This window comes from Lipophrys pholis, assembly GCF_963383615.2.
Source record: "Lipophrys pholis genome assembly, chromosome: 3".
Classification (NCBI taxonomy): Eukaryota; Metazoa; Chordata; class Actinopteri; order Blenniiformes; family Blenniidae; genus Lipophrys; species Lipophrys pholis.
The window spans coordinates 4,180,199-4,194,660 of record NC_137627.1 but is presented as its reverse complement, the minus strand read 5'-3'; the positions used below and the strand labels follow the sequence as shown (position 1 = coordinate 4,194,660).

General features: G+C 41.5%; 1 protein-coding gene across 1 annotated transcript in view; it reads right to left on the bottom strand.

The window, feature by feature from the left end:
* The window catches only part of clcn2c (chloride channel 2c), a 147,552-nt gene that overhangs the window by 30,317 nt on the left and 102,773 nt on the right, over positions 1–14,462 (bottom strand). The window contains exons 13-16 of the mRNA XM_080459103.1: positions 13,034–13,103; positions 11,262–11,372; positions 6,299–6,512; positions 349–482 (exon numbers count right to left, since the gene is read on the bottom strand). Of these exons, the coding sequence (XP_080315229.1) occupies positions 349–482; positions 6,299–6,512; positions 11,262–11,372; positions 13,034–13,103 (529 nt within the window). The remainder of the gene's footprint in view (positions 1–348; positions 483–6,298; positions 6,513–11,261; positions 11,373–13,033; positions 13,104–14,462) is intronic.

Sequence of the window (14,462 nt, the reverse complement as noted above, 5' to 3'; positions counted from 1 at the left end):
TTGAAAATGGTTACCCTCAAGTGGCAGCAAAGAAACATTCATGTCAGCTGTGAAGTAGTGAGAGATGTAGAGAAGCCGTGTTGTTTACATCGTCTGCACCCAGCAGGACATGCTTATGATATCAGAGATGAATCAATACAGTAATGTGTGATGAATTGTACAGGTTGTGACGGATGTGACGGTGATGAAGCATTCGGGTATTAGTCATGTGAGAGAAGAGGCTGATTGGTTTGGATATAAGGTGCAGTAGTATGAGCACATCATAAGAATTTGTGATATATATATATATTTATACCTATATATATATACACTATGTATAGTATGTGGGCGAGTATTCGGGTGACTCACCCGCTGATTCCACCAAAGCCAGAGTCTTGAGGTGACCCGTCAGGAGCACGTTGTGCAGGTCTCGGTAGCAGCAGTTGAGTGTGATGTACCGCACGTCCCGAATCATGATGTCCTCCACGCGGATGTTGTACTTCCTGCAATGAGAACAGCAAAAAGAATAGAATAAACGACAACGCTTTAAAAACCGGTCTGTTTGGTTTCTGCCTGGTTAAGATGGAGCTCATGAGAGAGCACAACATCACGAAGAAAGGGAACTTTCCTGAAAGCTGAAGGGACGTTGGTCCATATCCATGGAACTTTTATGGAGCCTCTTTATGTAAATACTGCCTGCAACAATTATAATCAATACAAATATAAGCATATTCTCCTGTTTTGTGAGTATTTCCCGGCACTGTCTGTGCATCCACAACATTATTTTTACTAACAGTTTGTAGACATTGATCCTATCCAGACACGTGTGAGGACATCTTTCAGCTGACCGCTCAATTCAACAATCTGTTACGATGTCGATGTGTGCCATCCGGATGTTAGCGTCAGCAACAGAACAACTGTGCGTATGGGTGGTGGTGGTGGTGGTGGTGGTGGTGGTGGGGGGGGGGGGGGGGGGGGGGGGGGGTGACATTGTGTGAGCAGGTCTTGCCTCAGCAGAATCAACCCACTTCCCTTTGGACTCCGCTTCCGGCCCTCGCTTGCCAAAACCTGCGAACACGACAGCTCTATAGCTTCCGCTGCCAAGCCCCCGTGAGCAGAGCCAGGACACGGGGCCCGGCCAAGGCTCCGCGACAACTCCAAAGTGCCGACCTCGCTTCAGAGTCCAAGTTGAATTGATGGCCGTCCTCCTCAAGCGCCATTTCAATACAATAATGCACTGAATTGATGCCATCTGGAGGGATGAATGACACCAATAACGTTGTGGAGAGGCGGTAACAAATCACCAGACCAGGAACTAAATCCTTCAGAGCCACAGAGTTGAAGGATTGGACCCTTAACGTCGTCACAGAAGGGGAAACGGAGCAGCAAGTCATGTTGCAGCTTCCACTTTGGGACCGATTATAAAAGTTTGCATTTATTCACAAACCGTTGAAAGAGTGGGAAACACATTGATCATAACAGGGTTGGGTTTTTTTTTTAATTTGCATTTTTCAAGATGCTCGTTGACACACATATCTTGGTTGACCTATCAGGAACTTGAGCTGTAGTATTAATGAGGCTGAAGATGCTGAAGTCTGGTCCGACAGAGAGGAACTAGATGCTGTAATCATCCGTCTGTTGATACTACCATGACGAGACGTGTCAGATCTAGAGATGAGAGGCTACTGGTACTTTAATATTGAACTTAGATCTGTCGTTAAAGTGTACTGGCACTATTGTACCTCAGTAGTGGATTCATGCTATGAGCCTTCAAACTGCTCAATGTTTACAGGTGTATTTGTGTTTGAGGTCTTTGTTTCCTGCACACAATAGAGGAAAACTGAGCCGTGGTTGTGGCGCTCTCAGCATTGAAAGGGGGGCAACAGCGTTAATATTTTAGTGGAACTACTTTTGCCAGAGGAAGTAGTTTCTATGTAGCGAGGTAAGTGGGCTTCTCACACTAACAAGAACCCGGGCTGAATATTTTAAAACATAATTTTTTGGATGTCGAGATCAAAATCAATCAAAAGAACAACGTCTTTTATGAGCCAAAAGCGTCACCGAGTCTGAAAGTAAAAAGTTTCACTTCCTTCTACTAAAGAAACAAACTTTTATACATTTATGAAATATTTTGCTTTCTGAATCGGCCCTGGTGAAATAACTTGCCTTAATATTCTCTCTTATTAAAATGCACTGCTATGAAAGTGAAATATTTAAATTTTCTAATAAACTCTGTGTTTAGTACACTTTCAGCAGCTGTTGAGAAATCATTAGTCGGTTCAGTTTATGACTCGAGGCACTGCAGATTTCATTTGCCAATAACTGCAGCTGAAATTGTACGTTTGTCACTTTCCAATTCTAATTATGCCATTTAGTTTGCACTGATCCCTCAAAATAACTGCAGTCTCATGAAAATAAGTAAATGCTCAAGCTGGCGCTCAAACATCGTTTTCTGCTCTTCATATCTGTAGAAATTATTATTCATTATTAAATCATTGTTTATGCCAAAGAGGTCAATACTTGCATTTGCTATTAGGGTATTTTAAAAGGTCACAACAAAAATGGTTTGCTTAAAACAGAATTATATATATAGGTGTGGCCTGTGTGACAAATGTCAAAATATAATCGTTCATCTTAAAACCTTCATGTTAAATGCACTAAACATGGACTCTACAGTCAGAGAAATGTTATACCTTGTTATGGAACAGTCACAACAACACATAACTGTTAATTGCGGGACTTTCCTTTTTTAAAGAGAGGTGCAATCGAAAAACAAAAATCTCCATAACTGAGGAAAAAATTTAAAATACCATACATTTTCTGTACTTTTAAAAGAATATAATAGAAATACCCGATTAATACCAGATGGAAATTGTTGAACCTTGTCCCAGCTTGGCTTTTGTTCTAATTTGGTTTTAAAGTTCAAACAACAGAATACCTGTCAAACAGTGGCGACTAAAAGACTTTTAATGGATTTTCTGTTTAATAGGTATGAATACATACACAAGGTCACTGCAAACAACATTTTTTCTGAAGTTGAATTATGTGCTTTTTAATCTGCATAAAATGTACAAAAGTAAAAAAAAAAAGCAGACAGATTTTACAAAAAGCAAGAAAATCGTCCTTCTGGTAGATTTGTAGCTTTGTTTCAATTTGCTGGTGGATCTAAGAGAATATTCTAATGGGCGCCTCTGAACTGACTACAACTGCTGCCAACACCAATTCCTCTCGAGATATTAAAGGCGGCTGTTGAAATCTGATTGTTTTTCTCTTTCTCCTAATTGAACCTCCTCCTTTTCCCCCGCATGGACCGGGCGTCTGATCAGTTTCTCCTGTGCTAATCCTGGGCTTATAGATTTTAACAACGACAAACAGACTAATAAAAGGTTTGCAAATCCAGCCTTCATGGATCATTCATCTTGTGTGCGCGCGCGTGTGTGTGTGTGTGTGTGTGTGTGTGTGTGTGTGTGTGTGTGTGTGTGTGTGTGTGTGTGTGTGTGTGTGTGTGTGTGTGCAATATGTGAGAGGAAGGCGCGGGAGCCGACGAAAGCAAGGCAGTAATGATCCGGAGAAAATATGATCATCTCCCGCAGACTCGCTTCCCGTCAGACGAGCAGAGACAACAGTGGACCGTAGACAAAACTATAATTGGCCATTATGAAATGCTAAGAAACACAATGTGACAGATAGGAAACGACGGCACGCACACACACACAAACAAACGCACACGAGAAGCAATGTTTTGTAATTTTTTCCCACACTTTTTGTTTCAAATGCCACTCCAGCAGTAGAGAGAAGATGTGGAAAAGCTTTTTTTTTTTTATGAGCCACTGGGCATGATTGTAGAGAAGGTGCATTGCATTCGGAGTGGAAACATATCTGTGTGTGTGTGTCCATATCTGCAAAAGGCATGCCGAAATAAAAGATAAGGAATCCAATTCCCTCCGTATCCGTGTGGGTGTGTGAGCAAATGTGCATGGCATCATATGTGCATGTTGCACGGCAGGTGTTACACAAGTGTTCCTGCATAAGTGCGCAATGCGTGTGTCTGTGGGTGGACGGCAGTGTGGGTGTGAGATGGATAAGTTCCAGTGTAAATGAAAAACGTGCTGAGAGCGGTGGGGGCTGCTCTACCTGCAGTAAGACCCCCCTCACCCGCCGCCACACACACACACACACACACACGCACACACACACGCACACACACACGCACACGCACACGCACACGCACACGCACACGCACACACACACGCACACACACACACGGAGAGTGGAAAAGAGAAGGGATCAAGGTCCAAGCTGCCTTAGTAGCAGCTCGAGATTACCGACAATAAACAAAGATGTTCTCCATCAAAAGAACACATTTTACTTAGAGTGTTTTTGTGTGTAAACATTCAGTAAGTTGAACACACACACAGTTACTCCATCACCTCTCTGCCTCTGTTAACTCTAACATCTTGAAACTTGCCATTATGTGAAGCTGGTTTGATAGATTTGATGATAGAGATCATGTGTTACGCACAGCTTAATTCTTGAATGATCTCCACCCACACCATTTTCAGACTCTGTTTATCATTACATGTAAATGAGGTATTTATGCATTAACTGCTGATCCTCTCAGTCACAAGTTAATGTACATTTGGACATGGAGAAGCATAAAAAACTGACTTAGCCTTTAAAAATGTGGATGTATGTGGTACAAATATGATAAACTGGGACATTTAGAATGCGTTATTGCAGCTTCAGCAGTCTAAACTAACTCAAACTGCAGCCTGATATTCACACTGAATATCTAAAAATATCATGAAACTTGCCTTTGATTGCATTGTAATTCTGTGTTTTAACAATACAGTGCTTAAACAAGGTAGTTTGCACAGTGAAAACACTTTATAATCCATTTTTGTGACTGTGTCAAGGGAATTTAACAGGATCCCTTTCATTGCATTCTGATGACTGAGTGAATGGACATTAAAATATCTCACCAATAACTCGATCTAGTATAAACAGGTGTCAGACTCACTGTGGGTCAGGGGCCACATAAAGACCAACTTGAAAGACCAAAGAAAATTTAAGAAGAGAGAACAGAAGAAGTGAAATGGAAAAACCAAAGTATTGGAGTTGAAAGTGGAAAGAATGAAGGATAAAGCTTAATACAAAATGGGGAGAAGGTTAAGCTCAAAATTTTACTCTGCAGTCCCACTTCGTGAATGATGCACTCAATTTATAATCTCCACTTAATAATTCTGCCAACATCCACAGAAAACAGGTTTCTAGTATATTTCCTTGGAGCTCTGATGACATAGCGCATGCTGGTGATCCCGTTCACTATTGTACGCTCCCTATGAATTATTAATGAGTCCGAATGCAATTAAAAACTGGGTAAACGTGGACCCAGGTGCCTCCGCCCACGTTTGTTTATTTGTGAGGGAAATCTCAATCAAAGGAGGCGTTGGGATCCCTAAATTAAAAGGTAATACTTAAAACCATTAAGAAACACAATGCAGTCAGTGCTAAAAGGCCTATTAAAGACAACACAATTGAAACTAGTAACACACACACACACACACACACACACACACACACACACACACACACACACACACACACACACACACACACACACACACACACACACACACACACACACACACACACACACACACACACACACACACACACACACACACACACACACACACACACACACACACACACACACACACACACACACACACACACACACACACACACACACACACACACACACACACACACACACACACACACACACACACGGGACAATTACGTGGAAATGAAAGGAAGAAACTCCTGCAGAACACACAGAGGTCTCATTTACATTTGATGCTCAGCTTCAGAGGAAGTTATACCGGTCAATAAACCTCCAGAAATAAAACTATTTTAAAAGGTGCAGCAGATAAAGACCTTCAATGAGTTTAATGAGAGGGACTCACTGCACCATCTGGTGGTCCGAAGAGGCATTACAGGACTAAATCTGCCGAGGCTACTGGATTAGCTCGATAATTTAAGTAATATTTGCTGCACAATACATGGATAGATTTGAGATTCATGAATCCATCCAATTTTCTGTACTGCTTCATCCAACTTATGGTTGCAGAGCACTGTGGCCAATCGAAACTACTTAAGTTTGTAAGTTAGCAGAATCGCAAACTGTACCTTTAAAGTAAATGTGCAGAACCCGAGTCTCTGATTTGTCCGATCTGCCATCAACCTCCACCACTACAATTGTTTTGCGCAGCGGTGAAGGCCATCGTGTTTCTGTTGGGAGTGTGTTACGTACTCATGGTGACCCCAGCCCAGCTCGGGCAGGTAGGGCAGCTTCTTGATCCTGATGATGGAGTCGTAGAGAGAGGGCTGCAGGGACTGGGCCACGGCGTTGGCCAGGATCACCGCTATCATCACCGGCAGGATGTGAGAGATCTGGCCAGTCAGCTCGAACACTATGACCGCTGTGGAAACCGTGTGGGTGACCGCTCCCGACAAGGCCGCAGCACCTATGGGTGGGGGAGAGGACGGGGAAGTGAAAAGAAAAAGGTTCAGTACAGAGACTTATCCGGATCAGTGGTTTACAAAATGGGGCATTGGACTGTCAAGAAGGTCACCTAGGGAGACCGACTTATCAAAATGAGAGGAAATTCAACACCAATCTGATTTCAAAAGCTTTTTACTTTCCTGTGTATAAATACCACAACTCAAGCATTTGTATATTGACAGCTGCTGCTGTAAGCAGGGCTGACCACACTCATTTCCCCAGAGAAGCTATAATCCTGGGCCACCTGAGAAGGTAAAGCACCACAATAACTTCACTAGGTGTTTTCCCCACTTAACTCAGCTGAAGGTAAATTCTTTAAGTTGATAGAATACATTTAGTCTGTATGCACAGTGCTAGATTTGGACTGTTATCAAAGCATTTGTATTTTTTAGGACAGTGAAAAAGTCTTTATGAAAGTAAAAAAGAAAAAGTTTAAATTTGTTTTATGAACTATCATGATGGTGTAGCGCAGTTAACATTAGGAATTAACCCTGCCTCTGAAGTGAAGGCTTTACACCAGGTTACAGACTGATCAGAGAGGACACAGGCTCATTGATTATCTGCTGAAATGAACAAAATCCGACTGTATTATTGTACCTTCTCAAAAGGTAAAGCAACAAACCTGAGTGTCTTACTGCTAGGATTTAGGACAAAGATCACAGGAGGTCTTTTAGCCTCGTCTGCACTGACTTTGTCCAAATGAGTTCATTTCTAACAGACAGTCATATTCTCTCTATTTCTCCACATCCTGAAACATGTTTGAAATTTAATTTGTTCAGAGGAAAAAAAAATGATTCAATGAATGGATTTAACAGATGTGGGTCTAAAAAGAAAAAAGACAATGTGGTAGTAAATGATTTAGACCTTGGGCCCATTCAATGACTTCCCATTAAGCCATTCTGTGGAGCCATTATGGCTGATACACCCCAATGGGCAAAGATGATGTGCCTTCTTCACCATTGTGGTTCAACAATAATAGTTTTCATACTGGCCCCTGAGCATTGTGGGAGGAAGAACTTTGTGGTGCTGCATGGTTGGTAAAAACTACTCAATTATTGATTCTTCTGGTTTTCAGACGACTTCAACTGCTTCTTATTCATGGCTTGTTCTTTGGATGCGAGGACTTGGACGGTCTGAGGCAGTCAGACACAGATGAATGACGGTACGTCGCTGAGTCAGCGACACGTAAAACGGAGCACATTGAAAACTGAGGTGCCGTTTACAAGAAAACGTCTCCAAGTGGAAACTCCAAACATTTGTGGCGTTTTGGGTGTCTGTTTATACAACAACAGTGCTCGGATCCACTGACAGTGCAACTTTCTGAACACAGCTTCCAAAGGTGGAACTTTTTGAAAACATTTCCAGCTCAGTCTCCGTGGAAAACGTTTTGAAAATAAAATGCTCGGGCTCCGAGACGGCGGTAACGCTGTTGCAGTAGTAAATAGTTTTTCTGCACATACATGAGTAGATGGACAGTAACAACAATGGCGTCCTCCAGAGTGTCATGACTCCCAGTAGATATTCTCCCTGGACTTGGTCGTTTCATAAGTGAGAGTCACTCATAATAACAATCCAACTTGGTCGTCTGTCCATACCAATGCCTGAGTAATCGCCATTGTTAATGTTTATAATGGATTGTTCTACGTGCATGTGTGTTATTACAAAAAGAAAACAACAGCGCCCACTACTGGCCGTACAGGAAAACTTCGTTTTTAGTGTTTGTACCAAAAATGCAAAAACGAAGCATTTTCAGTTGAAATGTTGAGTAAAAAGGGTCTTAATCCGCAGAAACTTTGGCGTCCTTTGTTGTAGGCACTTCTGACATTTTCTTCAATTTCTATCGTGATAACAAAACGATTTGCTTTATATTTTGCAGCCGTGGTTCTTAATGCGCACCAACTGCATGGAACAAACTGCACTAACTCCTCTTCTCATCTTTAAGAGCGTGCACGCTGCATGTGGTCATGCTGCTTTCAACGCACTGTAAACAAACGCAGGACATCAATATTACTGGAGCTGCGTTCTGGAACATTCCTATTATCCCTGTAGATGATGTACAGTCCGGTGTTAACGATCGAGTGCACTGGACTAAACTTCAGGATTAGAGATGAATTTAGCCCAGGGGTCTGAGTCACCGTCCTCTTATTGTTTTTTTTCTTCTTCTCTCCTTCTCCTTCGCACTCTTGTCAGCTTGCCAAACCAAATTCACACGCTTCTCCACACATCTTCTCTCATATGTCCGTGAGGCAAGAAAAAAAAATAAAAATCCAATCATTCAACTAATTCAATACAAAAGGGAAGTCCAATATTTTCAAATCTTCTTTTCCCCCTTTCTCATAAAGGTGTTGTGAAAGTGATGTGATGTGACTAAAGCAGCATGAGAAGGAATGAGCCTTCACACTAACGGGGAAAACGGATGAGTCCAATCACAAGGAGGGGAAAAAAAAAATTTGGGAATGAAAGCTTCAAAATGAAAGCAAAGGCAGGTCTCACTTCTCTTTCTCATAACTTGAGGAAGTCTGTGTGCGCCATCAACAATCCGACTCTCTGCCAACGCTAAAGTTCGCTTTCTACTGGCAGATCAAGGAGGCTCATCACAGTGTCAGGACTTTAAAAGGCTGAGTCATCTGCCCCAGTGTGGCAAAACAACAACATCATCATCATCATCATCAGAAAAACAGCAGCAGCACAGGCAGAATCAGCAGGGCCATCAACAGGTAGCACTGTAACGCCGTCACCAACGCCTCCACTGTCATCACGCGTGACGAAAATGAAACAGTAGATCTAAGCAAAGCAATAAGTTTGAAGTTGAAAAGATACAAGTGAGAGAAACATTTCAAATATGTACAACTATACAAGACTGTACAGCCAGTATATATCATATTTTATGAACGAGAGCTGCCTTTTTAGTTGTTTGGCTCGTCACAAAACCTAAATTAGGATGCAAAATATCATAATACAGTCGTACATAGTATCTTGGACCTCTAGAATACTACTACAATACCATCACTACTGCTTTTTTTGGACTATATATATATATATATATATATATATATATATATATATATATATATAAATAAATAAAAATCTGTCATTTGAGGCTTTTAAATGTTTTTGGGTTTTTTTTGCTCTAAGTGATGAAAACCTGTATATCAGCATACCGCAGAATACTTGTTTTTTTTTTTATCTATTGGTTGCATAAAGTGAGCAATTTATCTACTTTGTATATTAACAACCACACAACATCGTATAGGAAAAGAATCCCCACTGAAATTCTCAGTGCTGGATATATGCTGGGCTCAAAGTGTCTTCTGCTTGTGTTTGATTGTTGCACCCAGGGCTGAATAGTCGCCCCCCCCCCTTCTGTAATACCGTTTTGTGTATTCCTAGGACACCTTAGAAGCCCTTGCATATGCAACGGCTTTTACTCGAGCTCTATTGAGTCGGAATAAATCAAAAAACTTTTAGAGAAAAATTTGGAGAAAAAAAAAAAGCAACCATCTGCAAATAAAGTGAAACTGTTATTACTGTGATCGTCAGCCTGCGAAAAACCAAACAGTGCCAGTTATGTAATTTTATTGTTGAGAGGACCCCCGACGCCTCTTCGCACCGTCTATTTTTGCCGAGGACTGCATGCCTCACATGTAAATCACGCTCTACTCTGAACGTGTACAACGGAAGTACGAGATCCCGGTCCTGCAGGGTCAATGCGGCGCTATTTCAATGTACTCTTGCTCCACAACACCTGAATCTAGTGGATGCGTCATCAGCAATCTCTGCAGAAAGCCTGATAACAAACCACAGATTACAATCTGGTGTGCTGAAGAAGATACGTCTTTAACATGTACTGCAGGATTAGACGAAATGGAAACTTTCCAAACACATTTGCATTATATAAGTAGTTAGTGTTTCCTCGTCCTGTTTCATAGAGATCTTTCAACATGGACTGATGATTATATCAAGAAACTCAGTTGAAGTCACTGATTCGGCTGGAGTATCATTAAGATTTATAAGTTCGAGAAGTTTTGAAACTAGAGTTGGAGGGATTCCTCAGATCAGTCAGATTGAGTGAAGAAGACAGGCCGTCGATTTGATCTGATTAGAGACAAGAGAAAGAGGCCGTGTAGGGAAATGGAAAATACATTAGTGATGGATGTAAACTGGAGAAGAGCAGTGCCGTGAGTGAAAAAGTGACTGATACAACGTTCCATGTTATATTTAATGATCAGTTTAAAGACGATTACATAAGGAACATGAATCTGTGTGCATGTAAAAAGTTTTGGTTTCATGAGGCAATGACACAATGTCCCTCTCTCAGCAGGAGTTACTGATTACACAACAACTGGCACTTTTGACTTCCAGACCTCTTCGTAGGACACCAGCACATAACGGCGGCGCCATGAGCTGTGAAAGTAGCCGGTTTTGTCAGCGGATGTCTGAACTGTGGTGAAGGCTTTTCTCATGCTCTTGAAATTTCTTCCCTTCTCGAGTGTGAAGAGTCAGATTTCCTCAATTAATCAGTTCATAGGAAGTATTAGCACGGAACCGTTAGGAGGCTCTGGAGAATACTCAATTTGACTCATTTGCTGTTGTGAAAACAGAAACCCAAAGAAAATTTACACACCGAATTGCCATAGCTGTTGATTGGAAACACTTGAGCAATCAGGAGAATGATCAGTTCAGTCAGTGGCTGAGCAGAAACATGTCTTACCCACGACGGCGTAGCCTCCCGGCACGATGGGGTAAATGGTGCCATCTGTATTAATGCCATCTGGGAACCAGGCTGCCATGCTTTCTCCGACCAGACGACCGAACGCTGCCCCTGAAATACACACAAAGAACACCCAAAATAAAACCTTTAATCAACTGGGAGCAAGACATTGAGCACTTTCTTTAAAACTGAGACCTAAATACTTTTTACAGGTTTCAGTGTGACTGTTTCTCGGATATGCAGACTAACGTGGCTTGAAAGTGACACCGTGACCACGGAATGACATGTTCGGTTTTGGATCGCAAAATAAATCCTGAGCTGATAAAACATTTGATGGTGGGCCAGTAGGTGGCGTTGCACTCCACACAATTCAGTTAAATCAGGACTTTTTGTTTTTGACTTTTTTGCTTGGTTGACAGTTCCTGCTAAGTGATGGAATTGTAACTGCCATTGCTGACTAGTCATAAAGAAACTGTTCAATCTGCAATAGTTGAAGGTGGCACATTTTCATATAAAAATGTGCATAAAAATAAACAATAAACTTCCCTTATATAGGATTTGCAATGATTTAACAGCCCCCAAAGCACTTTACAATGTTTACAATGTCACCCATTCATACACATCTACATACTAATAGAGACAACTACCATGCAAGTTACATATTCCGTCCACTGGGAGCAGTCTGGGTTTTGATGTCTTGCTCAAGTACACGTTAACATATGGAGAGATGGGGGATCAAACCTGCAACCTCCAATTGAAAGATGACCACTCTACCAACTGAGCCAAAGCCACCTCGATGAGTCAGTAAATACTAGAAAAGTTATCCCCATCATCATTGAAGAAAATACCTAATGTGCTGAATATGTACCATTCTGACTTGAATCAAGCGTGCAAGTGAAATACCACTTAAGGCCACTAGAGGTTGCACTTCTATTTAAATACCATGAACTTCAACAAAACTCTAGAGGCATTTTTTTTTTTAACGTACGGGAACTTTTCTTAGTTCAGGCAGTCAGTCAGTCCGTCGGTCGGTCGGTCGAGCTCAGGAAGTAGTGTTGGGTACTTATGGTAATTCCAAACTACAAAGCCCCTGGAGTTGTCTGTGTTTAACAATTCCACAGCCACTTTCCCACTGCAGGTAAAAGTAAATCAAATCCAACATGCTTGGCCATATGTAACCCACATCATGATTTTTAATAATGATTAAAGAAGAAAAAAGGGATTTTTTCCATTATGACCCAGGGTGATGCTAAACTGGACACAAATCCGATATTATAGTCCAAACGATTCAGCAGAAGACTTGTAGATGTCACTAAAGAGAAGATCCCAATAAGCTGGCTACTGCATACTGGCCTCATTTTCCACTAGATGGTATTCGGCATGTTTCACCATTCGTTGCAATGGTGGATCAAATATCGGCCTATTTTTGAAATCTCACCTTAACAAACATGTATTATCTGAGACGGCAGAGGACCGTACACTAGATTTGTATAGACTGAGGAATGTTTTGTTTTCAGCTTTGTTTTTCAGATGCTACTTGACTCTTCAGAGATTCTGTTCAGGTATTATGATCAAATGTAATCCCATTCAATCTGGCCAACATCAGGCTTCAAGTCTTATAAAATATATATATATATATATTTTTTTTTGGTCTTTATCCTCAAGCGAACACTGTAAGAATCTATTTTCTCTCCGACAGATATTTCTTGTTTTGCTGCTCTGATACACACACACACACAAATACACACAAACAAAGGCTATTTGTTCCTTACCGATGACAAATACTGGCATGAAGGCTCCGCAGGGCACCGGGATGGTGGTGGCCAGGGCAGACATCCAGAACTAGAACAGAAGAAAGAAGCAGATTAAGAAAGACGGCAAGATAAAAGAACAGGGTGGCATTTCAATTAGCTTCTGAGTGCCATGCCACATGCTCTCAGACGATAACCAAGTTGAATCTGCTACTAGCGCCGAGGCGGCGGCCAAGCAAGGCTTATTGCTCAGGTTAGATTGAGCTGTCACTTTCACTCTTCATTTGACAAAGACCCTGGGAAAAGAAAAAAGAAAAAAAACAAAAAAACAACCTCCGGCTAATGAGCACTCTCAACCGATTGGCCGACACCTCGCCCCGGCAAGCTAATTAGGAAAGACGAAACAAAAAGAAGGAAATGTCAGCGCTGACAATGTGCGAGGATTATAGTCAGGTGTGTGGTACATCCATGTAGGAGGAGAGAAATCCAACAGATGTTAAGATAATGGTGGGAATACCTGTACGGAATAAAATGTAGCTCTGACACCTGGCACAGAGTTAAAATAGTAATGATCAGAAATAACATCCATGCTTACTTTTCTGGACTCATATTAGACACCTCATTAAAATTCGATTTCGATTCAACACAACCAGTGAAGTATGATCAGCTGCAAAGTACTAAAAAAAGAGCCACCTTTTGCCCCGTACATAGGACAAGGTTTCTAGTCATCGTTTTTGTATTTTCTTCACAGAAAGGTTTAGCATTTATATGACGAGGTTTTGAAAACGCCGTACGGCAGAAACGCCGCAAACGATGCAGTTTTCCTATTGGGCCACTCATGGTGGCGTTAGTTGTTTCTGTAATTAAACCACACACACATGCATGCAGACAATACGTTATAAACATTAACAATGCTGAGTCGGTAGACATTACTGTGGATCGACACTGAAGGTGGAACTTTTGTTGCGTTTCGGTTTCCGTTTTACATGAGTGCGGTGCTTAGACCCACTGAAAACACAACATTTTGAAAATGGCTGCCAAAATGGAACTTTTTGAAAAATCCCACTCGTTATTCTCCTGGGACTTGGTATTTTTCTAATTGAGAATCGCCAAATCGCAAAAACTATGCATTTTCATCTGGAAGGTTGTCATGTAATCTGGGCCTAAATCTCTTATCTGCAAGATGTTGCCACTTGCCACTGCCTGAATATCCAAGTCATTTGAAAGAAAAGACCTAAGAGTCTCATTCAGCAGCTGAAAAGCCGACGATTTGTTAGATGTAAAGACTTTTTTGAGAAAGTTTAGCTGAATTAGGTTAAAACGCATTAAATACATATACATTGTTTGAGTTTGACCTGTGATTTTTCCCCCCAGTTTTCCCAACAGAGGGTGGGTGCAGCCTTGGACACACAAAGCTGATAGATTCCCAGCGTTGGCGGCGTAAACTGAA